Raw genomic sequence first — 27,839 nt, forward strand, 5'->3', positions numbered from 1 at the left:
TTATATGACCAATACGTCAACATTAACATGGAGGCTGTGGGTGTGTTTTCTATTCCTCGCCCCACTCTGAGGGAAGGGACTACAACTCCCGGCGTGCCCCGCGCGGAGGAAGGCGCCCGCCCCGGGGAGTGACGTCACCCCGCCTGGCCTACCGCCTCCCCCTCCCCCCCCGCCAGGCTGAGGCTTTTGTATACATGTATACACGTATTTCACACGTGTGTATACACACACACACACACATGTAATACATGCACATGTGTGTATATGTATATATTATAATATAAATAACTCATATATACATAAATATGTATGTATATATATATATATATACACACATATGTAAATATGTAATACATGCATATGCGTATAAATATATATATATTAAAATTTATATAACACATATATAATATATAATTATGTATATAAAGTATGTATATATATATATAATTATATATGTATGTGTGTGTGTATATATAATATACAAACTTTATATTTATAACATATAATAATAATAATAAAATAATAATAATGATATTTTTCATAGTTTTTTGTGGGCTTTTGGGGTTCTGTCCACGTTCCAGAAAAATGTCTTCCCGACGACGTTTGGCCAGCATCTGGTACGGTCAGCTGATGGCCGACAAGACCCAGGCCAATCCCTCACACAGGATATATATACACCCAACGCCTTTCCAGGCAAGCATTCTCTGAAGATCATGCCACAGATGCTGCTTGGGAAACGTCAGGAAGAAACTCTGCTAGAACATGGCAGTCACAGAACCCCCCCAAAAACCCACCAAAAGCTATGGATGCCGACCATGAAAGCCTCTGACTTACAATACATTATATTCCACTTAAGCGGGTTACAGCAGTAAAATAACATACAATTAAAAGAGAAGTACATTAAAAATCCCCAACCTTCCCCCGAACATAAAAAAACAATCAAGTCCCCAAAAGAGATTAAACCAGAGAAGAAAAATTAAAAAACATTAATGTACAAATACACTAAAATGACATAAAAAATGTTCAGGAGATATAAAAGCTAAAAGGTGGAGGATGAAGGGAGAGAGGAAGGGAGGCAGGTCAGGAAAGGCGCTCCGGTCTGGAAAGAAAGGCCAGCTGCCTTAAATATGTATATAAAATAACATATACAAATTATATATATATAAAATGTATGTATAAAAATAACATTTATTTATATTTCCCACTTCTCCCTTTGAATCAAAGCAGGATCACAACAGTAAAAACATCATAAAATCATAGATAATACAAAATACATCAATTAAAATGAAAACTAAAATCAAAAAGGGAAGAGATGTTACAGTGTTGCTGAGAATCGTAAGAATGGAGTCATCATATTCAGATGTTCAAAATCAGATTAGAGGAGATCTGTTGGATCGGCCGCCGGAAGAGATCTGTCCTCAATGCCCTCTTGAATGATTCCAAAGAAGGTATCAGAGGGATCTCTTCCGGTAAGTGGTTCCAAAGTCTAGGGGCCATGGCAGAAAACGTTTTACAAGAGTTGGTTTTCAACCAGGTTTTGGTTTGTTCTAATATCTTTGTGCCAGATGTGCTGAGAATGTGGGCGGATTGTGTCGGGAGAGGCGTTTGTTCCCTCAAGTAACTCGGGCCCAGGCCATGTAGGGCTTTATAGGTAATAACCGACACCTTGTATTGCGCCCGGAAGTTAATAGGCAGCCAATGTAGAGATTTCAACACCGGTGTCATGTGCTCTGATCTTGGTGTCCTGGTGATCAGTCTGGCTGCAGCATTCTGAATCAGTTGGAGCCTCCGAACTTGGTACAAAGGCAGCCCCATGTAGAGCGCATTACAGAAATCTAGTCGAGAGGTTACCAGCGCATGTACTACTGTTCCAAGGTCCCCCTGAGCCAGGTAGGGATGCAGTTGGTGTATCAGCCGAAGTAGACACCATGCACTCCTGGCTATCGCCTTCACCTGAGAGGTCAGCTGTAGAGACGAGTCCAGGAGCACTTCCAAACTGCGGACTTCATTCTTCAAGGGGAGTGTGACCCCATCAAGGATGGGTTGGGAAATCTCCTTCCCTGAACCAGGGGCACCTATCATGAGCACCTCCCTTTTCTCTGGATTCAGCTTGAGTTTGTTTTTCTTCATCCAGCCCATTACTGACTCAAGGCAGGCATTCAGAGGAGAGATGCCATCCTTAATCACTGCATCAGTTGGAGACATAGAGAAGTGGATTTGGGTGTCATTGGCATATTGATAACACCGCACTCCATGTCTCCGGATGATCTCTCCCAGCGGCTTCCTGTAAATGTTGAATAGCATGGGGGACAGAATCGCTCCCTGAGGGACCCCAGATGTCAGGGCCCTCCTATCGGAACGACAGTCCCCCAGCTGCACCATCTGGAATCTACCCGAGAGGTAGGAGCGGAACCACTGAAGCGCACTGCCCCCGATCCCTAACTCCCTCAGGCGCTCCAGAAGGATACCATGGTCGATGGTATTGAAGGCAGCGGAGATGTCCAAGAGCACTAACAGGGACACGCTTCCCCTGTCCATGCCCAGAAGGAGATCATCGACCAGGGAGACCAGGGCAGTCTCAACTCCGTATAATATATGTATATTATATATAACACACACACTCATGCATATATATATATATATATATAATGTGATACAATATTTTGTATCTATATAAAAATATATAACTATGTATTGAATGTTTTGTATGTATATAGAAATAAACACAATATATATAAATATATATAACTATGTATAAATACTATAGATTTTTATATATATTGACTGTATATATAACACATATATATTAAATATAATATGTATATTAATATATATAAAGCATTTTATATATATATATAAATAAATCTGTAACTATTAAATAATTTGTGTGTGTGTGTGTGTATATATATATTATAAATATATATATATTTATATATTTATAAATTATATATATATAAATGTGCATATCTTATATGTATATATGAAAATGTATATATCATACATGTACGTATGTGTAAAAATTACATATATATATATATACACACATATAACATGTATATGGTACGTTAATAAAATGATGTATACTGTACTAATGCGTAGTGTAATATATATTAATGTATACATTTGTTTAGTACATAATTTAATATACTCTCTTAATTATTATTCACGCAGAGAGACACATTTGCATTTTCGATCTCATTTTCCTTTACTGTATTTTTGCCTCCGCTCCCTGCTTTAAGATTAAAGGCGGAAGGCGTCATGAGGAGGAAGGACTACAACTCCCGGCAGACCCCGCGCGCAGAAGCGCCGCCGCGCCGCGCCGTAGTCCCGCCCACATGACCCTTCCCTGGCCAACCTCGCCGTGAGGCAAGCTGGCGTTCCATTCCGCGCAGGCGCAGTGCCGCCGCTGGGCTGAGGCAGAGGGAGGCCGCGTCGTGGTGGTGGTGGCGGCGGCGGCGGCGCTGGTGTTGGTGATGTAGTGACGCGTTTCCCTGGAGACGGCGATGTTCTTCTCCTCCTCCTCCTCCTCCTCCTGGTCCTGCAGCTGCTGCTCCTCCTCGTCCTTGTGGCGCTTGTGGCGCGAGGCCTGTTCGAGGCGGGGGCCTGGCGGGCCGGCCGGGGGAGGCCCCTCTGCGGGGCATGGGGGCTGAGCAGCGGCGGAGGGAGGAGCAGCAGGAGGAGGAGGAGGAGCCGGGAGGCGCGGAGGGAGAGCAGGACCAAGGAGAAGAGGAAGAGGATGGAGGAGAGGCTGGGGGCCAGAGCAGAGGAGGCCCTGCCGCAGGGGGAGGCGGTGGGAGCCTCCCTGGAGAGCCCCCCTCAGCCTCCCCTCCGAGGGGCCACCCGCCTTCCCCTTCTCCTCTGCACTTCGGCCTGGTCCCCTGGGAGCTCCACGCGCGGCTCCTTGACCAGCAGGACTACCGCGGCCGCGTGGGGGCCATGGAGCAGCTGAAGCGGGTGCTGGCAGAAGCCCCCGGACCGGCCCTGGCCTCCCTCCCGGTCCCCAGCCTCCTGGGCCTCCTGGCCCTCCTCCGCGCCCTCCTGGACGACTCCAACTTCAAGGTGGCTCTGGGGGCCCTCGAGGGGCTGAGGATCCTGGCCGCGCAGCTGGGGAGACACGCCTGCGCCACCCCGCCGCCTTGGCTGGAGCCCCTGGTGTCCGCCGCGGCCAAGGTCCTGGGGGACGCCAAGCTGGCCATCCGCCAGGAGTACCACCAGCTCTTCCTGGGGCTCATGCGAGCGGCCGGGCCCCGTCCAGTTCTCAACCTCCTCCTGCGCTCGGAGCACCTGCGCCACAGAAACTCACGCGTCCGAGAGGTCGTCGTCGCCATTGCTGTCGCCGCCCTCCTCACCTTCCCCAGCGAGGACTTCGACCTGCCTGGCATGGTGGACACTTTGGCTCCGGCCCTGGCTGACCCCAAGCGGCGCGTCCGTCATGCCGCCCTTGAGGCCTTTGCCGTCCTAGCCTACGCACTTGGGCCTGGGCGCACCAGCATCATCTTCCAGGCTGTAGACGCCGTGGAGCTGCAGGACGACGGGGAGGGGGTGATGGCCGCCGTCCAGGCCCGCTTAGCCCGCAAGACCCTCCCCAGGCTGACCGAGCAGTGGTTCGTGGAGTACGCCGTGCCCCTGCCACCCTCCTCCTCCTCTTCGTCTTCCTCGGCAGGAGCTGCTCACGGGAGAGGCTTCCACTTGCCCCATGGGGCCGACACGGACTGGCTGCTGGAGGGCAACCGCATCCAGAGTGCCCACAGCTGCTCCGGGGAGCCATCCGCCTCCCTCGCCCCCTTCGGAGACCACCAAGCAGGAATTGGCCCACGGCGGGTGCTGAGCGCCGGGAAGGGGAAGCTGCCCTGGGAGAGTGAGCCGGTGAGTCGTGTGGGCGGCTGGGCTCACTTGACGCCTCATGGCTTACCTGGTCATAACCACTCTACTCTGCTTTTGTGAGGCCTTACCTGGAATAATACTGTGTCCAGTTCTGGGCACCACTATTTAAACAGGAAAAGAGATTTCACCTCAAAGTTAGGAGGAACTTCCTGAGAGTCTGGTGGAGTCTCCTTTCTTGGAAATCTTTAAGCAGAGGCTGGATGGCCATCTGTTGGGGGTGCTTCAGTTGTGAGTCCCCCCCTGCATGGCAGAATGGAGTTGGACTGGATGGCCCCTGGCGAGCGCTAGGATTCTATGGATATGGTTCCCAATATATTGACTATCTTTGCAATCATTGACTGTGACTTCCTGCATGACAGAAGGTATTGGGCTGGATGGCCTTTGGGGTCTCTTCTGACTAAGAGTCTATTATTCTAGTTTAGCATTCAGACCACAAGAATGAAAACAGAATGAAAATGAATATATTTTTAAAGTATGTTTCTTCAGTTTCTATTGCAGTGGCCTAGTAAAAGTTAGTGGACAGTGGAAGACACTTCCTTGGAGATTGTAATGGAGTCTCCTTCATGGAGGTCTTTAAATAGAGGCTGGATGGCCATTTGTCAGGTATGCTTTGATTGAGAGTTTCTGCATGGCAGAATGGGGTTGGACTAGATGGCCCTTTGGGGTCTCTTCCAACTCCAGCATCCTGATTCAGAACAGGGTGACTAAAATGCTGAAAGGTCTGGAAACCATACCTTATGAGGAGAGACTTAGGGAGCTGGGTATATTTAGCTTGGAGAAGAGATGGTTAAGGGGTGATATGAAAGCCCTGTTTAACTAGCTGAAGGGGTGTCATATTGAGGAGGGAGCTCCAGAGACCAGGACATAGCAGCGGATTCAAGCTACAGAAAAAGCAATTGCACCTCAACATTGGAAAGAATTTTCTGACGGCAGGAGCTGTCTGATGGTGGAAGATGCTCTCTTGGAGAGTGTCGGATTCCCTCTCTTTGGATGATTTTAAACAGGGGCTGGATGCCATCTGTCACAGGGAGTGGATTTGATCCTGTATTCCTGCACGGCTGAAGTGCTTTGGGCTAAATGGCCCCTGGGGTCTCTTCCATTTCTGTGATTCCATGACCCCAGTGTCACCACCAACTGGGCTGTCAGGTTCCCTTGTTGGTCCTGTGCTTCTGGTTAATCTTTTGAATGGCTTGATCAGGCTGCATCCACAGAAATCAAGACCTGGGACAAAGAAAGCTGTGGGGGAGAGAAAAGAGAGAGCACTCTGAATGAGGAGGGAGTGTGCACAGCTGTTCAAACAGAGTGCCAGGTTTACAAACCACAGAAAGACTTGCTAGGGCTTTTTAGCAGGAATGTAGCTAAAAGGTAAACATTTCATTTCAGTTATGGAATCAAACAGAATTCAGTGTCACAGTTGTGGCTGTGTGGAATAGCAATATGCAAAGAGATCTTGCAGCCTCTTTGAAACTAACTGTGCAAAAGAAGTTGCGGAATAAGCTTTCCTAGACTTGGTCTACTTCCTCAGATGCATGGAGTGAACGGGTGCCCAAGAAGGATCTTTAAAAGATCATGCTCTCCACCTTGGCCTTCAGCATCATTTTCCCTCCTGCCTTTGTCCCCCAACAAACTTAACTCAACATCAAGCCCACAAGTTTTGCATTGTTGTGACTGTTCATACAGTCTGATTATAAAGGTCCTTCTTGGAAACAAGTTCGCCCCATGCATCTCAGGAAACAGACCAAGTCTGTGAAAGTTCATGCTGCGACTTGTTTCCCTCAGTCAGTCTCAAAGGTGCTATAAGATCCCTTTGCAAACATGTGTTGAATTCTGTTATGAGAAACTTATGCAGTTAAGCATCGTAGCTGTCATTCTGCAGAAATTCCTGACTCCTTCAACCTTTGTGTCCTTCTAGAACCGTAGACTTGAAAGAGACCTCGAGGGTGATCCAGTCCAACCCCATTCTGCCATGCAGGAACTCACAATCAGAGCACCTCCATACAGATGGCCCATCCAGCCTCTGCTTAAAGACCTCCAAGGAAGGAGACTCCACTAAAATCTCCGAGGGAATATGTTCCACTGTCGAACAGCCCTTACTGTCAGGACGTTCCTCCTAATGTTGAGTTGGAATCTCTTTTCCTATAGCTTACATCCATTGTTCCGTGTTCTAGTCTCTGGAGCAGCAGAAAACATCCTCCCCAAGTGTCCCATCCTCACTGTGACATCCCTTCAAATACTTACACGGAGCTATCTTATGACCTCTTAACCTTTTCTTCTCCAGGCTAAACATCCCCAGCTCCCCAAGTCTCCCCTCATAGGGCTTTATGGCTTCCATACCTTCCACCATTTTGGTGGACCTCCTTTGGACACGCTCCAGTTTCTCAACATCCTTTTTGAATTCTGGTGGCCAGAACTGGACACAGTATTCCAGGTGAGGCATGACCAAACCAGAATAGAGTGGCACTATGGTTTCCCTTGTTCTACACATTGTACTTCTATTGATGCAGCCTAGAATCACTTTGACTTTTTTAGCTTCCACATCACACTGTTGACTCATGTTCAACTTGTGGCCTACTAGGACTCCTAGATCCCTTTCACAGTCATGTCTCCTTAAGCCAGGTGTCCCCCATCCTATATCCATGCATTTCATTTTTTCTATCTAAGCATAGGAGAAAAGAACATTTCTCCTTGTTCTGACAGTCCTTTGAGACACATTTCTTCTTTTTGTTTTCAGAAAAACTTCCCTCCAACTATTTTATTTGTGTGTGTGCTTCTTGCCTGATTAAATGGGTACAATTTGTTCTCATCCCTGATGGCCAGGCAAGTGGTAAACTGCAAGCATGAGGAATCAGTCTGGCATGGCATGTCCTTTGCCAGGAGTGCCTGCAACTATGGTTGGGAAAAAGAGTTCTGCCTAAAACTCCAGCTAGTCGCTCAGAGTTGTGGACAATGGGCTTGATGGTCTGTCTCTTGTTGAAAAGAACTTTCCAGGTTCCTGGGTTTGTGCTCTTGGGATAGAGGCTGTTAATGTACTATTTTGCAGTGGGTCCCCTGTTGCTTTATGGGGAGCAGGTGACAAGTGCCTGCTCTCCTTTCCTGCAGCCTTCTCTCTACCTTTGGGTGCAAGACAAGCCAGGAGAGATGTTCTGCCTGCGTTGCCACAGCAACTCCAAAATGGCTAAGAGACTGTAGCTGTTGTTATCAAACCTCTGAACTGTTTTGTAATGTATAAAAATGCATTATACAAATCAAAATATGTGTCTCCTAAATAACTTGGAGATATACAAGGCCTGAAAGTCATAAGATAATTAATCTGCTGTGATGCTGTTCTTTCCTTTTCAGTGTAAACCAATTGTCTGTTACAGCAGGGAGTAGGATGAAATTATGCTCCTCTTTGCACCAAATAACCAGTATTTCACAAGCCTCAAGTCAGACCAAACCTCCCTTTAGTCTTGTTGTATGACCAAAGGAATGTTGCCTCTAATTTCTGGTCAGCCATTGCTGTTAATATCTACATGGTTTAGCCTTTCAGAGTGGTTTCTTTAGGGTTGGATCGATACACTGTGGCTTGAGTACTCAGAACAAGTCTTTGTAAGTGTTGGGTAATTTATATGAAACGTGAAACAGTATTACTCTCATGCTCCTGAATTTATCCTTAAAGTAACAGCACAAGTTTTTCGGAGTTATGGTAGGAATTAATAATTACATCCAGGAACATTCCAGTGACCTCATTTTGTTATAAATTAACACAAGTTGCCCTTCATTGGCTGAAGGAATTTGAGAGATCAGGAATGTTTGGAGCAGCTCAGTAATGGTGAGGAGAAAGGAAGCCTGGCAGGTGCAGAAATGAAACAACCCTCTGAGTGGAACAGTCCGAAAGTCCTCTTTGTCTGATGAATAACAAATGGACATTCTTGGGATTGTCTTGACCGCAACTAGTTAGACTTGTCCTGTTGGAGGGAGGCTGCCAGGACAAAGATGAAAATTGTGATAACTCATGTTTAATCTTTAAATCCAGAATTCTGTGGGTTTCGAATGGTTTTTCTGGTCCAGTTTCTGCATTATTATCAGCGGTGTGTAGATCCCTCACCCAGTTTTACAACAGGGGAAAAAGATTGTTCTGAATTGCTTTGTAATGCCTTCTCCTTTGTGTTCCTGTTGCAGCTTTCAACTTCAAACAATTTTCTTCACTCTCCAAAAGTGAGGCCTTCTCAAGGTAAGCCAGTTAACTACCAAATATTTTATTTTGTGATGGACTGGTGCATTACAAAGAAGAGGAAAGCATCCTCTAAGCCTGCCCTGGGCTTCAAATGAGGTCAGGACAGCAGTTTATTCTACCATCATCGCTAACTCTTCTCTTGGTGGTGGTCCCCTCCCTCCTTGCTGTCTGGCCTTGGAGTCAAGAAGCCTGGACTTGTTAGTTTGGAGGTACTGGGTCGGTCTAGAAGGCACAAAGTCACACCCCTCCAAGCCTGTGCAGTTTGCCTCTTCCATTCCAGTTGAATCCTAGTTACTGAAGGGGTGCCACATTGAGGATGGAGCAAGCTTGTTTTCTGCTGCTCCAAAGGCAAGGACATGAACCAATGGACGCAAGCTACAGGAAAAGAGATTCCACCTTAATATTAGGAGGAACGTCCTGACAGTAAGAGTTGTTTGACAGTGGAACAACTCCCTTGGAGAGGGGTGGAGTCTCCTTTGGAGGTCTTTAAGCAGAGGCTGGATGGCCATGTTTTGGGGGTGCTTTGATGGAGGGTTCTTGCATGGCAGGGGGTGGACTGGACAGCCCTTGGAGTCTCTTCCAACTCAAGATTCAAAATGACCTGAATAGACTAGAAAGCTGGGCCAAAGCTAACAAAATGAAATTCAACACGGAGAAATGTAAGGTATTGCACTTAGGGCGGAAAAATAAAATGCACAGATATAGGATTATGGGGGACACCTGGCTGAATGAAACTACGTGTGAAAGGGATCTAGGAGTCTAAGTAGACCACAAGTTGAACATGAGTGAACAGTGTGATGCGGCAGCTAAAAAGGCCAATGCTATTTTAGGCTGCATCAATAGAAGTATAGTGTCTAGATTATGAGAAGTAATAGTGCCACTGTATTCTGCTCTGGTCAGGCCCCACCTAGAATATTGTGTCCAGTTCTGGGCGCCACAATTCAGAAAGGACATTGAGAAACTGGAGCCATGTGTCCAAAGGAGGGTGACAAAAATGGTGAAGGGTCTGGAAACCATGCCCTATGAGGAACGACTTAGGGAGCTGGGGATGTTTAGCCTGGAGAAAAGAAGGTTAAGAGATGATATGATCGCCCTGTTTAAATATTTGAAAGGATGTCATATTGAGGAGGGAGCAAGCTTGTTTTCTGCTGCTCCAGAGAACAGGACCCGGAACAATGGATGCAAGCTGCAGGAAAAGAGATTCCACCTGAACATTAGGAGGAACTTCCTGACAGTTAGGGCTGTTCGACAATGGAATGCACTCCTTCCTCGGAGGGTGATAGAGTCTCCTTCCTTGGAGGTCTTTAAACAGAGGCTGGATGGCCATCTGTCAGGGATGCTTTGATTTGGATTTCCTGCATGGCAGGGGGTTGGACTGGATCAGGGCCCTTGCGGTCTCTTCCAACTCTATGATTCTATGATTCTATGATTCTATGATTCTATGATTCTGTGATTATACGATTCTGTTGCCCTAGCCTGAGACACAGTGGCATTTTGTTCTCCAAGAATTTCCATAGAGGCAGACCTGGAGGTTTGAGTGATGCTGAAGGTCTCGTTGCATTTGACACAGGATTGTAATAGAATTGCTGACAATTTCCCCATTCCTAGAATATGGTGGGTTTCACTTCAGTTCTTTTAGAACTTTACTTGCCAGGAAAGCAGGAGACATACCCAAGTGAGTTCCTGTTGAAAGCTGAAAGCACAACACAGGTGCTATTCTAAAGGGATAATGGTAAGGAAACTGCATCTGTGGTCATAGAAATCTCAGGAGACAAGAAGGCTTCTTCAAGAAGAGGCCCAATTTAAAAAAGGAAAAGTTGTTTCCAGGGCCAAGCCTTTCCTCAAAATAATTTCTTGTAATGTGTCTTCTGTCAGACGTTTGAAGTCTTACCTTCTTGGACTGTATATGTGAACTGTTCTAAGATCAAGAGTAAGAAATACTGACCCCAGTGAGGAAATGGATTGCTGTTTGACAACTACTTTACAGCCAGCTTCCACAGTACAGTCCTAAGGGTACCATCTTGCCCTCATTTTCACATAGTAGACATGTAGTGCTGAACTATATTTATGAACAAGGCACAGTTTTTCTGCAGAAGTGTCAGTGGAAGGAGGAAGCAAACTATTTATTGCCCTCTCTTTTTTCAGTCCTGGGTGGCTCAGACTTATTCACTACAATTCAAAGCTGCATTGAGTCCCAATTTTGGGGAAAGGCAGGGTAAAAAATAAAATTAATAATAATAATAATAATTCATACAAACCTGGTGTTAAGTGTGCACTAGCTCTTAAATGTGGGAAGTCAGGCACTTGGAATGATAAATGTGTTTAAATTAGTGGAGTGTTGTTGTTTTTTAAAAAAATACCTTGCTGTAATAAGTAACCAGCCGCCCTCATTCCTCATGTTAATAGCAAAAATCCCATGTTGGGCAAGACTGGACTAGCCTGCTCCCTTTGCCTGGCATTGCCTTCTGCTTGGCTAGGTTCGCTGTGCCAGTTTATAGAGGGACATCACGGTTCATTTCATGTTTAGCCTGACAGGATGGCTTCAATTAAAGCACAAGTCTTGTGTCTGTCCGTCTGTCCATTTGGATTTTTTTTAGCACTGTGCATTCTTTCTCTAAATAGTTTTTTCTTTTTCTTTTGCCCCGGCCTGGACACTTTCTGTAGTTGAAAAAATAGGGCAAGAAGTAATTTAAAGAAAGAACAATTTCACTTCTGAGTCCTTTTTTTGTTTTGTTTCATGCACTTGGAAATAACTTGTTATAATGCTGTGGTTGAAGTGTTGGTAAAGACAGAGTTTCACACATACAGTCGGCCCTTGGTATTTGTGGGGATCCAGTCTGCCCAACCTCCCGCGGATACCAAAATCCATGGATGCTCAAGTTCTGTTGTCCCCAATGGCGGTGCATATACATGGCTGCGCTGCCATTTGGGATAATGGGACTTCAGTGGCAGTGTGCGCATGTGGCCGCACCTCCATTAGGGACACTGAGGGCTTGCCATCCACAGATACTGAAATCCACAGCTGGCAAGTCTGGGGATACAGAGGGCCGATTGTATCTGATTTTCCAAATTCCAAAAAGAACTGTAGGAAATCCCAGGATGATGACTGCGAATTTATGTATTTTAAAAGTCTATTGAGATAGTTTTTTCTCAACAACATTTAAAAACCTACTTGACTTTTCCTTTTTGTTCAGAAGGTGTGATGTCTTCTCACCAGCACCATATTTCGGGAAAATGTGGGCCCCTTGGCTTTGCTCACACTCGTGGAAAGAGCGGTAGCGTGGATTCGGACTTACAGTTTGTAGGTTTGAGCAATTCCTGGCAGGATAAAGGTATGTGTAGCATAGTTATACTGTATTAACTTCCACTGACAAATACACTTTTCCTTTCCTATGGAGGGAATAAGTTGAAAACAATGGAAACAGAGAGCTGCAGGAAACATTCCACCAATGGATTCTAGAATAATTTATGATTATTCACAGATTATTCCCAAATTAAATGGAAGATGTAATGGATTGAGGATGGTGATAGTGGTCCCATTATTGAGTTTGAATCTATTTTCTCACCATTCCATGCTAATACAAAGTTTGTAGATTTGAATAGTTTCAAAATAAGGTTCACATGGGTTCTCTTCAAAGGAACTTTTGAAAAAGAGAGAAATCCCATTGGGTGCAGCCAAGTCAGCATTTGTGGCTGGAAAAAGATATCTTCCTCCTGCCTGCACTCTTACAACTGGGCTTTAAAAATGCGTTTAACCACACCTGTATGCTTCTGCCAAGATGATTAAATTGAGGCCGTTGTACTTTGGCCACATCATGGGAAGAGATGACTCATTAGAAAAGACAACAGTGCTAAGAAAAGTAGAAGGCAATAGAAAGAGAGGAAGACCACATGCCAGATGGCTAGACTCAATCAGGGAGGCCATGGGCCTGAATCTTATAGATATAAATAGAGTGGTGGAGGTCAGGGGGTCTTGGAGATATCTCTTGTACAAGATTGCCAAAAGTTGGGGTCAACTTGTGGGTGGTTAATAACAACAAATATATTTATAAACTAAATTGGAGTGGGCAGCAGCATGTCTGGTGGCCACTGTTATGCGCTCCCCCCCCCCCCCCCCGCATGATTGTATGGCTACTGAAACATAAAATGAGAAGCCCAAAGCAACCAAGAGGCCTTGATTGATTCTTAAAAAGGGGTTTCTTCAATGTTAGACAGGATAGAGAAACCTTGAGACCTATTTAAAAAGTAGGTTGTTGCACCTGGAGGCTCCTAGAAGCGACCGCTCTCTGATTTTTGGCCAGAGGATTTGGGAGGTGTTGAGAGTCACAAAAGCATTCTTATCAGGCCACCTGTGGCCCCAGGATTGCCCTTTACCCATACTTGGTGTGGATGCTGTTATGCCTCGAAGAAAGGTTTTAGATCACTGACCGTGTTTGGAAAATTAACTCAAGAAAGAACTTTCTGTGCTAGCTGTGCTTGAGGCTTAATGGTTAGGTACACTGGGCAATGGTTTGTGTGTAATATTGTGAGCTTGTGGTTGTTAATGGCACTTCAATGAAGACTGTGCATTTTCTTTCTCTCTCCCCATCAGTGTGCACCAGCCTCAATTTCACCAACAAGCCCCAGCGGATCTTTTGCAGCCCGCCTGAGCACACGCCGCCTCCACCTCTCCTGGGCTCCCACACCAACCAAGGAGCCTTTATTCTCCCCTCGTATCCCTTTGCATCGCCCAGGCACAGTCCAAAGCACACTTCCCCTCCTGCAGATCCTCTCAGGAGCTCACAAGATCACACTATTAACTTCTCTAATTCCTGGCCTCTGAAGAGCTTTGAAGGGCTTCCAAAACCGACCCATCAGAAGAAATTTTCCAGCTCGGTAGGAGGAGAAGTTGCCGGTAAGAGGCTCTCTTTCAGTTTCCAGCAGGGTCTGTCAATCTGGACTGGGGAGATGGTGGTTGAGAGTGCTTTTTCAAAAGGAAAAGAAAGGGTGATGATAATGAAAGTAAAAAAGGGGGCCAGGATGGGAGACCTTATGGATAACCAACTCCCTGGTAATTCTTTAGCAGGCATGATGGATTTAAATTCTCCTATTTTCGTCAGAAGGGTTAAGCAGTCTTACTGTTAGCTGCTCTTCTTCCAGCACCAGTCTGATCCTTCATGTGGTTCCTCATTTTTGGGATAACGAAGAAAGAAAGAAAGAAAGAAAGAAAGAAAGAGCAGCACTAGGGCAATTCCATGGCATTTAAATCACAGGCTGAACTCTTCTCTTTTAGTCAGATAATTAATTATTCTAGTGCTTTCAGGCAGAAAGAGAGCTTTGAAACCCTTCCCCCTTTTGCCTCCTTCACAGGGGTTGTGGTGAGAAAGAGGAGCTTGCTAAAGAAAAGACAGGCAGCTTTTTGAACGCTTTGCTGTCTCACCTCACTGCAGCTCAGGCATTGATTTTAAGGGGTTTTCAGTTATTGAACAGTGCAAAGAGTGGGGCTGGGCTTAGGAATTGGAAGTAACCAGGTCTTGGCTTGCCATGAGAAATCTGGAGTTCTGTGGAGTCTTCCTCTGCAAACAAACAATGGGCCCCTCCCTAGTTTAAAAATACCATTGCTGCTCTAAAATTGTAATATTTTTGTTTTATTTATTTCTTTTATTTATACCCTACCTTTCTCCTTATACCAGAGATGTTTTTACATCTGAATAAAAACAGGGTATGGCTAAAAAATTATTTGTACAAGTGTGTGTGTGTGTGTGACAATTCTTTTAAAAATGCCAAAGTAAAAACAATAGTTGGCCCTCTGTATATACAGATTCTTTATGCATGGATTCAAGCATCCACAGCTTGAAAATATTCAAAAATGTATATAAATTCAAAAGAACAAACCTTTTATACGAGGGACACCATTTTACAATGCCAGTGTATTTAAGAGGACATGAGCGGAAACAGATTTTGGTATCCACAGGGGATCCTGGAACCAAACTCAGCGGTTACCCAGGGCCCACTGTATAACTTCTTTTAAAAATCCCAAAGTTAAAACATAAAAGCATAAAAGGTAAAAGCACAATTTAGGTCCAGACTGTCTGAAAGATCTATGTCCCTATATCCAGTCCCACAAACCTGCCTGTAATCGTGGTGGGACTGGATATAGGGACATAGATCTTTCAGAAAGTCTGGGCCTAAATTGTATAGGGCTTATACAGTGAACCCTTGTTATATGCTGGGGTTTGGTTCCAGGATCCCCCGTGTATAACAAAATCCGTATATGATCAAGTCCCATTAAATACAACATAGTAAAATGGTGTCCCTTATAAAAAATGGAAAATCAAGGTTTGATATTTGAAATTTGTACTTTTTTTGAACATTTTCAAACCGCGTATGCTTAAATCCATGTATAAGAAGGGCCGACTGTATATTATATATTATCATCATCTGTACAGTATGCCCTCTATATCCACTGATTCTTTATCCATAGATTCAACTAGCCATGGTTTGAAAATATTCAAAAAATATAAATTCCCAAAAGCGATCCTTGATTTTGTCGTTTTATATAAGAGACACTTGAGCATGCATAAATTTTGGTATCCATGGGGGAAGGGGGTCCTTGAACCAAACCGCAGCGGATTCCAAAAATCCACTGTATATTACTGTAAATATTACATGTCACTAGCCCCTGGACACTTGTTCAAACCAAAAAGTGTTGTGTTGCCTACAGGAGAGGCCTTAAGGATCTTCTGAACAGCTTAACAGTGATGGCGAACCTTTTAGAGGCCGAGTGCCCAAACTGCAACCCAAAACCCACTTATTTATTGCAAAGTGCTGTGTGCCTCTTGCTTTCTAGTAACAAACTCTGGCAAACTCTGGGGCGACGGCACATGTGCCCACAGAGAGGGCTCTGAGTGCCACCTCTGGCATGTGTGCCATAGGTTCGCCATCACTGGCTTAGTAGTAAATTCCAGAGGAAAGGTCTTTCATGGGCAGTGGATAGCTATGATTTCTGCATGGATGGACAACATGTAAAAGAGGATGTGTTCGCATGAAGCGGCCTCAGTCTTGCTAGGCTCAAGCTGTTCAAGGAATGATAGGTGACACAACCACACATTTTACGATTATAGAAACCAGTGTGCAACATTAGTGTAGCTGTATGCTTTAATTTAAATGAATGTAAGCGTTCCTCATGAAATACATTCTCTGGTAAAGGCAAGTTGTTAACATGCATGGTGTGGGTTTGGTTCTGCAGAACTCAAGTTCCAGGGTACCCCTCCGATTCAGCTGAAACCTGCCTTTGTGAGACCCCCGTCTTCACGGAGAGGCCTGAGCGGAACAAAACCAGTGCCTCCAATCCCCAGGGGAGTGAGTCCCTTGCCTGATAAAGAAAAAACCAGCATCTTGGGACACAAGAATGGGGAAGCTGAAGACCTCTGGTTGAACGAGAGGAACAAGAAACTGTCTCTGGATCTTTCAGAGCTGAACGTCAGTGAAAAAGACCTGGATGAGGATGAGGTGGGAGAGTTCAGTGTGATTTTTACTCCTAACAGTGAAGGATGGAATGAATGAATGGCAGATCTGCTCAACCATTTTCTTTCTTTTCCTGGGCTGTTTTTTAGTGGGTATTTACATGGTTAGCAGTGGGTTTATTTGCAATTTCTATATGCCATTCCTTTGTGGCCATGTATTCTGAAGACTGCAGCATGATTTAAGCGTATTATTATTATTATTATTATTATTATTATTATTATTATTATTATTATTATTAAATATCAAACCCAGGCTGTGGAACGGCCTGTCGGATGAGATCCGTCTACTTACATCCTTAGACAGCTTTAAAAAGGCTGTTAAGACGGATCTCTTCCGGCAAGTCTTCTCGGAATAGAGAACCTAGCCTTAGAAAAACGTCTGGGGAAGATACTGCTGCTCCCACTGGTTGCTTGTTGGTATGATGTTGTTGACCTTCTGGTCAGTTTTTAACTTTTATGTTTGTTTGTTTGTTGTTTTTTGTTCTGTTTTTTTTTTTTAAATATTGCATTGAATTTAATACTTTTTTAAGGAGGGGAGGGTACCAGGGATTTTATATGTTTTGTATTTTTAACTTTGTTAGCCGCCCCGATTGTTCTCAGAGGGGCGGGATACAAATAAATTTTATTATTATTATTATCATTATTATTATTATTGGCATACCTCAGTTAACAGTTGGAGTCCCAGCTTGGACATGAAACCAGCTGGATGACCTTAGGCAAGCCATATGCAAACATCTTCTGAACAGATCTTGCCAAGAAAACCACAAGACAGGTTCACCTTGGGGTCACCATAAGTCAGAAATGACTTGAAGGCATATAGCAAACAAACAAACAAAAAACAAAAAAACCTCAGTTAACAAAACCTCTGGCAAAGAAACTCCATATTAAAAAATCTTTTTACACTCCCTGAGGCCCCTCTTTATTTCTTCCTTGTCCATCAAGCTGGAAGATTTTTTAGCAGCATCAGCATTGGAAAGGTGGTGGAGGAGGGCAGGAGGAATGCATACTTCTGGTTTCGTGTTGTAGTAGTGTGCCTGCAGTAAACAACATAATAAAGCTTGAGCTTCGAAAGAATGGGATTCTACCTGTCCACTTCTGCTGTAGCTGTGTATGTGTGCTTACTACAGGCAGAGTAAATAACATCTGCTTCTAGGACCCTTTAATGGACATGTGTGAACAGCAAAACAGAGAGAAAAGAGGGGAGCAGTTAAGCCTGCCTCACTAGATCTCCATATCTTGTTAAAAAGAAGAAAAGAAACACAAATCTGAAAAATCAGCAGTAGCAGAACATGCCACAAACCATCCTGGGCAGAAAATACTGTTTGAAAACACTGAGGTTCTGGACCATGCCAACCACTTCCATGTCAGGATGCACAGGGGAGACATTGAGATCCACAAACACCTGGACAATTTCAACCGGAAAGAAGAAACCCTCAAAGTGAACAAGGTTTGGCTCCCAGTCCTGAGGCATAGCAAAATAAGGACTCAGCAAATGCAAATGGGAAACCATTCAGAGTCAGGGGCTTTCCCAGCAGATAATGATCCCCAGTTAGCAGACACTCATCCTCCTTTGCATTAGCCTCCCAGCCTGAGGCCGGCCATCAACACAGAACAAGACACAGGCAAATCCCTCCTGCATTCCCAGGCTCACACAGTATATATACACCCAACTTTTTCCAGGCAAGCATTCTCTGAAGATGCCAGCCAGAGATGCTGGCGAAACGTCAGGAAGAAAATCTTCTAGAACATGGCCACAGAGCCCGAAAAACTCACAAAAACCCACAAATCTGTAACTTTGGCCACCCAAAATGGAAATTATAAGAAAAGTTGAGGCAGGAAGAGTGGAAGGCCACATGCCAGATGGATGGACTCTATTAAGGAGATCACAGGTATAAGTTTACACGACCTAAGCAAGGCAGTGGAGGACAGGGGTCTTGGAGATGTCTCATCCATAGGGTCGCTATGGGTCAAGATAGATTCGAGGGCAGTTAATAACAAAAAATGAAAGGGGGGGGAGGGAATATCCCTGGTTGGATTTTGGAAGAAGCTTTTAAGTGGTTTACAGAAAGTTCAAGCTGCTTTTGTTTGCCTATATGAGGCTTGCCTGATCAGGTTATTTCATTACATAAGTGCATATTGTTAGTTTTCAACAAAGAGTTTGCTGAAACATTTGTTTCATGCTCTTCTTTTTTGTGTGTAGTAATCTGGGATATGGTCTCTTAACAACAACAATAATAACAACAGTAATAAATTATTTATATCCCACCTCTCCCTATGGCGGGTTAGAAAATACAGTTTAATACATAATACAATACATTAATGCAATGAAATACACATTAAAAACAGAATCAGCAAAGCATAATCCCCCATTCCCTCCCACCAAGAAAAAGGCACCAATTCTGATGGTCAGAAGATCAGAAGGCTGGCAGTTCAAGGCCCAAGTGTTCCATGATGGGATGAGCTCCTGTCACTAGTCCCAGCTTCTGCCAGCCTAGCAGCTTGAAAGCATGCAGATGCAAGTAGATAGATAGGTACTACTTTGGTGGGAAGGTAACAGCGTTCAGTGCAGTCATGCTGGCCACAGAACCACCAGATTTGTCTTTGGACAGTGCGGGCTCTTTGGCTTAGTAACAGAGATAGCACCGTCCCCTACAGTCGGTTACGACTAGACATTCATGTCAAGGGGCTCCCTTTATCTTTACTTTTAATCTGTGTCTACACCACAAAAAGAAGAGCAGTTTAATCTGTTTGGAGAGCCAGTGTGGTGTAGTGGTTTGAGCATTGGGCTATGGCTTGAGATCAGGATTCGACTCGCTCTGCCATGGAAAACCCACTGAGCTTGGTTGAGTCACACTCTCAGCCTGAGAAAACTCCATTGTAGGTTTGCATTAGGGTCATCGTGTTGGAAACACCTTGAAGGCACACAACAACAAAATCTGTCCCTATTATTTCCACGTTATTTCTATCTCTGGTGCCAGATTTCCTGTTAGATACATTGTTGACTGAGGGGTATACCTGCTAATATTTTTTTCAAAATCTGCTTGAAGATACCTTCCAGGCTTCAGGCTCATGCTTGCTTTTTCTCTCTGCATCGCTGAACTGGTGCCGTCCTTTAGCTCTTGGAAAATGCTGAATCTGGAAAAACTAAAATAGCACCTGATGCTGGAACAACAGGCATTGCAGCATAGTACAGGCTTGTTGAATTAAAGGAGGCGGTGTATCTTCTGAACAAGAAAGATCTGCTACCCAAACGCCTGGCCCTTGAAAAGTCAGAGAACCATTGCCTGAACATGTGCTTGTTTTCCTTTGCAGTGCTTAATCAGGATCATGTCTCTTCTCTTTTCTTTAGATGCAGAGTTCCCTGCGATCTCTTCGCAACAGCGCAGCTAAGAAGAGAGCAAAACTGAATGGCAGCATGTCTGACCTTGAAAGTCCAGACTCTGTGCTAAAGCTGGATCTGACCTCGGACTCCCCTTCTTGCTTGTCTTCCCCGAGCACCAGCTCCTACAGCGAAAGTGGCATCTACAGCCAGGATTCCATCACCTCCCCGCTCTCCTCCGGCCCTCAGGGGATAAGAACCATGTGTGTTTCCCTTGCAGCGCAAGGACAAATGAGGGCCATGGGCTTTAGGTTGTAAGGGAAGCTGTGGGAGGGAGGGTGGTGCATTTCCCCTTCCCTAAATCTGCTCAGTGTTCTTGGCTGAACATTCATAGAATCCTAGAGTTGGAAGGGACCCCAAAGGCTGTCCATCCCAACCACCTTCTACCATGCAGGAAGATAATTTAAAGCCTTCCCTGGGACTGATGCCGTCCAGCCTCTGCTTAAAAACCTCCAGAGAAGGAGACTTCACTCAGTCAACACCCCCAAGTTATATGTCACTGGCCCCCTGTTCAGTTCTGGTTGAGTTAACCCACCCTGTTTCAGCCTTCCAGTAGTATTTGTACCCAGAACCTTGCCAGATTTAACATGTGGTTTAGGTTTGAAATGTGTTGGAGAAGAGTTCTGAGGACAGTCAAAAAGATAAAGCAATTGGGAGCTAGAACAGATTAAGCCTGGAAACCAAGATGACAAAACTGAAGCTGTCATACTTTGGCCACATCATGACTCATTAGAAAAGGCAATAATGCTAGGGAAGATAGAGGTAGACTGCATGACAGATGGATAGTCTTGATCAGGGAAGTCATGGGCTTGAGTGCAGGACCCGAGGAGAGCCGTGGAAGAGGGGGTGGGATTGGAGGTGTCTCATTCACAGGGTTGCTATGAGTCAGGGTCAACTTGAAAGCAGTTAATAACAGCAACAACGAGGGTGGTATATAAGACTTAAGCAGAGCAGTGGGGATAAGGGAGTCTTGGAGATGTCTTCATTCATGGGGTTGCCATGTGTCAGGGTCAACTCAGATGCACTTAACAACAACAACAAAAATGAGGGTTGGGACCAGCCACATGGCCCAGTAAAAATTTTTTGAGGGGGGAGCTCTTTTCATACCTCCAGATACAGTTGGGCTATTTGTCCTATGGTCTCTCCAGGCTGGTAGTCAAGCCATATCTGGAGAACTATGAATTACCCATCACTGAGGCAAGGTCCATCAGGGCAGCAGCAGCGGCTGGAGCAGGCAAGGGCTTGGCTGGGTATGTGGGCTGGTAGTGTTCTGGACATCAGCCAGTGAGTCTTTTATACTGATGGCCAAAAAGATTTTTACCAGCTCCCATTGTGAGAAAGTACCAGCCAGAGTTAGCCTGCGGTGGAGGGAGCTTTCTTTGGTCTGTGCAGTGCTGTCTTATCGCACTGTCTGGCCCTGCAACTTTGCAGGAAGGGGTCTTGATCAAGAGATACTAAATAGGTGTTCTGCCACTGACCTGTTTGTTTATATTCCATCCTCTGTCCAAAGATATCAAGGTGGCTTGCAGTTAAACGTGTTAAACAATTTATCAACACTAACCTTTTAAAATAGTTTAAAACCTATGGTCCTTTGCCCTTGTGACCTTGTAGGAAAGAGTGCTGTAGAATCTATGATTCCAATTCCATTTGTCATATGGGCTCAGTCCACACTTTGCTCTGGAACCTCCCCAACTGAAAGAGCAAAAGCTGGGTCCCCTTGTGCAAGGATTCATTGATGTGTAAATCGAAGTGCACTTTCTGTCGCAACAGGTCTGACACCCTTCCTGTACTGGGAGGCAGTTCCCGTCCCATGAAGCTCTCTCCAGCCCGGAGTCAAGGTCCTGTCATACTGGAGCAGAGTCCCAGCACAGGTATCCCACTGGGCACACACACGTTTCTCACTCATTCCTCTCTGAGTGGTCTGTGTAGCATTTTGTAAATCTAGTACTGGTAACATAAAGGTTGAGATATGAAGAGAAACGTTGCTGTACAATGGGACTTTGTTATCTGTGGTGGATCCATTTGGGATGCACCCTTGGATACCAAAATCCGTGGATGCTCAAGCAGCAGCCTCCATTGTCCCCAGTGGCAATGCGTGCATGTGGCTGCACTGCCATTAGGGACAACGGGAATTCAGGTGACATCCCATTGTCCCTAATGGAAGCGTGGCCACTTACATACACCGCCATTGTGGACAACGCAGGCTTGCCATCTGCAGATGCTCTGATCTATGGATGACAAGTCCGCAGATACTGAGGTCCTACTATATTTCATCTAGTTTGTAAAACATTCTGCTGGTCTGTTTCAATCTCCGAGAGCCAACGTGGTTTGAGTATTGGACTGGGACTCTGGGAGATCAGGGCTGGAATCTCTGCTCAGCCATGGAAACCCACTGGGTGACCTTGGGTAAGTCACACTGGCTCAACCTGAGAGGAAAGCAAAAGCAATTCCCCACTAGACAAATATTCCCCAAAACATCTCCATACAGGTACATCTTGTTGTGTGCCTTCAGATTATTTCTGACTTATAGCAACCGTAAGGTGAATCTATCATGAGGTTTGGCAAGATTTGTTCAGAGGGGGTTTGCCATGGCCTTTCCCTGAGTGCCGAAGGTCTCCCAGTGGGTTTTATGGCTGAGCTGGGAATCAAACCCAGGTCTCCAGAGTCATAGCCCACCACTGTGCCATGCTGGCTGCCAGGTTCATCTTAGGGTTGCCATAAGCTGGAAATGCCTTGAAGGCACACAACAACAGCAATATAAAGGGAGGATGGATGTAGTGATAGGCAAAAAACATTGTGATACTGAGTGTCCTCAATTGGCCCATTTATGCGTACACATATCTGTATGCAGCTGCATATATGTGTTATTCGGCTATTTGGGCTGTGTTCCTTCCATGATGTTCCAGAGTCCTGAGTCTGCCTCTGCTCCAGAGGAAACCTGTGTGTGGGTCTTTCTCAAAGTAGCTTTAAGAGTGATCTTTCTCTTTATATTGCTGCAAGAGGTAACAGGGAGCAGGCCTGCTGTGCACTGCCATTGCTCACAAAATTTGATGGGCAGGTGGGGACTGTAGTTTTGGTAGCATTAGATCCATGTTGCTGCCTGTGTACTGATATGGTCTGGGTTTATCCTTCAGTGATACTCTTTCACGAGAAAGCTGCCTCCGGTGTTAGCATCAGTGGCCAGCGTCTGAACTTCGGAAATGGATCAGGAGACTATGAAGAGGTCCGACAGAAGGCTGTCTCGCCTGTTGTTCTGAAGGGGCAGGGCAGAGAGCACCAGCGGCACAGTAAATCCACAAAAGGTGAGAGGGTTTGAGAAAGTTGGGAGCTGAGCTGGAGGGAATGGATCGGGGCTTCTTTTCTCCTTAGTCTGTTTTCCATCATTTCCCCTTGTCATTGTGCTTGCATGTGTGTCAGCCTGCCACTGTCCTGTATTGCACAGCTTTCCATTTTAAAGTTTAAAAGTGGAAGAATTTATGGAGGGGTGTGAAGTTTCCTGTGACTCAGCTCTGTGGGTGATCAATGTTCCATAAAAGTGTTGGTGATTTGATTCTCAGAATAAGCTCCATAATGCACCCAATGTCATCAGAGGGAGAGTGAGGCCTGCCAGCTCCATTGGACTTGACCTCTATTAAGAAGCAGAGCCCTCCCTCCAGCCCATCTGCCTTGGTCCTGGCTTCCGACAGAGGGAAGAAATGCTGGACCTGATCCCTTTCCCCACCACCATTCCCTTCTCCTTTTGTGTCGTGTCTTTTTAGATTGTAAGCTTGAGGGCAGGGAACCGTCTAATTAAAAATAATAATTGTAAGCCACTCTGATAGCCTTTAGGGCTGAAGGGTGGGATATAAGTACTCTAAGAAATAAGAAAAAATGTGGGATTACCGTTGTGCATGGAGCTATGTGGGAGTAAATCGGTGCCCTTGTGTACAAGAGTGGATGGATTTGAGCCCCTTTGGCAGCAGAACTGCAGAACACAGAAGTCTTTTCATTTTAGGGAGACAGCGTAATCGGGAAACAGCCCCCTAGTCTTCACTCTGTGATCTTTTTTTAAAGGATTTGCTGGACCAACTCAGAGTTTACAGCAGCTGACTAGCCTAGACTTCATTTCACCAAGTGCCTTGCCAGAAGACTCTGTTGTTGTTGTTGGAAAAGGTATTTCTTCCAGTTATTTACCTATAACCACTCTTTATCTCACTCTTAATTTAAGTCTCATGGTGGCTTCAGCAATCTCCATAACAGAAAAACTAACAGGCAAAAAAGCACAAAGAGACACACCATCTGTAAACTTTGCTGTATGGTTCCACCTTAGCTCCCCCTCCCTTATAAGTATTCTTAGTCATGGGAGACTAAAATGGATCTGTATAAATATTTCTAGCTGGACAAAAAGTTGGGTCCAAAAAACCCATTAACAAAGTGATTGTCCTTTTGAACCTTTGATTGAATGATGGACTGTGTGCTGCAGCACTCAGCTGCCAAAGAAGGATGGAAAGACACAAGGGATTTGAAGGTGCCTGCCTTGTTTAATCCCATATGTAACACTCATTGCTTTGGGAAGAATGTGCTCCTTGGGATTCTTTCTGTGTGAGAAAAAGCTTTCCTCATGAGTCATCTCCATCTCATTAACCGCATGTGCTGTCTGTTTTTCAGGGGTGTTTGGCAGTTCACCACCAGCTCCACTGACTTACAGCCAATCCATCATGTTCTCCATGGAGAATGGAGATGCCTCTTCCTTCAAGCCAAGTATGGAGCCTCTTTCTGGGATCTATGGGAGAGCTGTCCAGCAACAGAGCTCTGCACTTTACCTGGATGTAGAAAATGAAAGAGACGTAAGTATAGCCTATAAAATTAAAATTAAAGAACTTGTTAGAGAGCCTGCACCCAGTTGTTAGAAGGAAATGTCTTATCAGTGATTCTCAAACTCTGACCTTCCAAATATTTTGAACTTTGGCTCCAAGAGTCCCAGATCATTGGCTAAGATGGCTTAAGCTTCTGGGAGATGGTTCAAAACACCTGGAAGGACAGAGTTTGGGAATCTTTGGCCAGAACACACTGCAGAAATAATCCAGTTTGAGACTACTTTGGCTGCCCTGGCTCAATGCTAGGGAATTCTGGAAACTAGTTTTGTGAGACATTTAACCTTCCTTGTCAGGGAGCTCTGGTGCCACAACAAACTACAATTCTCAGAATTCCCTAGCACTGAGCTAGGGTAGTTAAAACGGTCTCAAGCTGGATTATTTCTGCAGTGCCTTTTGGTCCTTTTGTCTTAGAGGAATAGATCCAGCCCTTTTCCTCAGGGAGCAAATGGTGGAATGAAGTTGAAGTGAGAGAAAAAGCTCCAAATTCATAGGCTGGTGTCCAGGTCATTCATTTTATCTGTCCCACATAGAGGTTGTATGAAAGAACACATGGCTAAGATTGTGGTGGTCTTGACCCCCAGTGGCAGACTATTCCTGATATATAGCATGGCTGAAGGACCAGGGCCTACATATACCAGTCTCTTTTAGCTGGAGGAGCGCCAATAAGTAAATCCAAACCATCCTTCATGAGTTGAAAAAGGATTGTGTTTAGTGAAGCCCTGATGCTTTGCTCACTCAAGTGATTAGCCATCCAACAGGCCATGTGCTCTTGGCCTACGTCTGCTCATCCCTCAGTAGCCCAACTGCTCATGCATGCATGTGGGATTTATGAAATGTGCTAGACTTCAGTTCACTCTGCTTTTGCAAAATTAAGTATCTTGATTGCATGGCTGTTTTCTTGAACTGCCAGCTATGCTGGAGTGCCTACAGTTATTCTGTTGTTTGCTGGAGTCCTTGGATTATTCCAGAGCAGTTTGTGTTTGTCTGGAAAAATGGAGAAAAGATAATTGGTGGGTGGAAGTAGAGTCCTGGGCTGTTGGTCACCGGACTGTATTGTCATCATTGCTAGCATGATCATTCATTCTTTAGCGCCATCAATGTACATTGTGCTTCTCAAAATACTGTAATATAAGGGATACACAGCAATGCCAAAGGCATGCAATGAGTAAAAAATAAATAAAGAAATATGGGGAAGGAAAGAATAACCCATATTGTACCATGCAAATATAAATCGAGCTATGCAAATACATAGTTATTTGTGGTTTTTGGGCTATGTGACCATGTTCTGGAAGAGTTTATTCCTGACGTTTTGCCAGCATTAGTGGTTGGCATCTTCAGAGAATGGTGGCATGGAAGAGAGTGGGGTGTATATACTGTGTTACCCTTGGTTGAAAGGAAGTGATTTACATGATAATCTCTATGTTGGTCTGTTGTTGAATAGCAAGGTCTCAGGGTGTCCATTTAATTACAGATCTGTTGTCTCCTAGGAAAACCCAAGACTTCCTGGGTTTTGATTTTGCTGTTTTTCAGGACTGGTAGCCAAACTTTGTTTACTTTCAGGGTTTCTTCTTTCCCGTTGAAGTTGTCCAGGTGTTTGTGGATTTCAATGGCTTTCCTGTGTATTCTGACCTGATAGTGGTTGGCATCCAAATACAAGTTATAAAAACTCTCCTGTGCAGGTGAAAGTTGCCTTATCGAAATCTGCCCGGGAAAAGATGAGACAGAAGAAGAGAGAAGAGAAAGAGCACCGGGATGTTAGAGACTTGGAAAAGAAGGACCCAAACCCTTGGGATCATCTTAAACCCAGTGAACCAGAGAGGATGGCCACAGAGAGCAGTAAGTTTTTCCTCCTCCTCCTCCTTCTTGTTTTTCTTCCTCTTCCTCCTCCTTCTCCGCTGCTGCTCCTGAATTTTTAAATTTATTGTTAATGGGCTCCAAAGTTCTTGCAAGACTCAGTCTGCTAGGTTCTGTTAAAAGATTCTTTAAAATGACAGGCTCTGTCTGTCTGCAGGTTTGTACTTTAAGAGTGACTACCAGGCCCTTTTCAGTCACAATGCAAAAAGCACTGGCTGTGATTCATAAAGCCTTATAAAACTTGGGCCCAGGCTGTCTGGAGAAAATAGTATTCTCTATTCTAGGCCAGCCTGATCTTTGAGATCTGTGGCTGAGTGGTCTCTTCTTTCAGTCCCACCACCTTGAGAAGCACATTTGGTGAGGTTATGACAGAGATAGCCATTTTGGTGGCTGATCTGGGCTCTGGAGCTTCCTACCAAGGGAGGCTAGGCAACCCATTTCCTTGCTGTCAAGAAAGGACTCCCTTATTTTGTGAGGTGGGGGGAGCTTTTGGTAATTGACTGGTTGCTTAGTAAACAGGGTTTTATTTTTTTAAGCAACTGACTTGTTGCCAAATAAAGTTTTTTTAAATGCTTATTGTATATTACTTAGTGATTTTGGTTCCTGCGCCCACCTCTTTATGGCAGGATTGAAGGTCCTGTGCTCTTTCTCCATTAATTTTTGTCTGGCTTGAGTTCCTTCTTGGTTACTGTTATGGTTATCTGAGCTTCCATGTTTATAAACTGCAATGTTGTCCGGTGGGCAGATTTACTTCAACACTCCTCTTCAGACACTTAGAGGCTGCATTAGCACTGCAGGGATAATCCAGTTTGACACCACTTTAACTGCCATGATTCAGTGCTATAGATTTGTGTGAACTGTAGTTTAGTGAGATATTTAGCCTTCTCTGCTAGAAAGCTCTGGCGCCACAACAATCTACAAATGCCAGGATTTCATAGCATTGAGCCATGGCAGTTAAAGTGGTGTCAACCTAGATTATTTCTGCAGTGTGGATGCAGCCAGAGAGCATTTTATAATGGGAGAATAAGTTGTCATCTTTGTAATCTTCATTGCTATTTATTAAAGCAAAATATGTAGGTATTCCTAGTAGAGGATCATCACTACACCTAAAGATCACAGGCTAGGCATATTCTTATTCATAGACA

The 27,839-nt window shown here is 44.8% G+C and overlaps 1 protein-coding gene across 3 annotated transcripts in view; it reads left to right on the plus strand.

Annotated features, from left to right (window-relative positions):
* The first annotated feature begins 3,403 nt into the window (after positions 1–3,403).
* Positions 3,404–27,839, plus strand: part of TOGARAM1 (TOG array regulator of axonemal microtubules 1) — a 43,308-nt gene continuing 18,872 nt past the window's right edge. The window contains exons 1-11 of one of the 3 annotated variants that reach the window (XM_042465934.1): positions 3,404–4,866; positions 9,046–9,097; positions 12,295–12,432; positions 13,692–13,994; positions 16,329–16,591; positions 19,955–20,187; positions 21,755–21,855; positions 23,119–23,286; positions 24,038–24,136; positions 24,632–24,810; positions 26,520–26,676. In XM_042465934.1, the coding sequence (XP_042321868.1) occupies positions 3,640–4,866; positions 9,046–9,097; positions 12,295–12,432; positions 13,692–13,994; positions 16,329–16,591; positions 19,955–20,187; positions 21,755–21,855; positions 23,119–23,286; positions 24,038–24,136; positions 24,632–24,810; positions 26,520–26,676 (2,920 nt within the window). In that variant the 5' untranslated portion in view covers positions 3,404–3,639. The remainder of the gene's footprint in view (positions 4,867–9,045; positions 9,098–12,294; positions 12,433–13,691; positions 13,995–16,328; positions 16,592–19,954; positions 20,188–21,754; positions 21,856–23,118; positions 23,287–24,037; positions 24,137–24,631; positions 24,811–26,519; positions 26,677–27,839) is intronic. The other 2 variants (XM_042465943.1, XM_042465951.1) reach the window with 2 other exon arrangements.

Source organism: Sceloporus undulatus, chromosome 1 (assembly GCF_019175285.1).
Source record: "Sceloporus undulatus isolate JIND9_A2432 ecotype Alabama chromosome 1, SceUnd_v1.1, whole genome shotgun sequence".
Taxonomy (NCBI): domain Eukaryota; kingdom Metazoa; phylum Chordata; class Lepidosauria; order Squamata; family Phrynosomatidae; genus Sceloporus; species Sceloporus undulatus.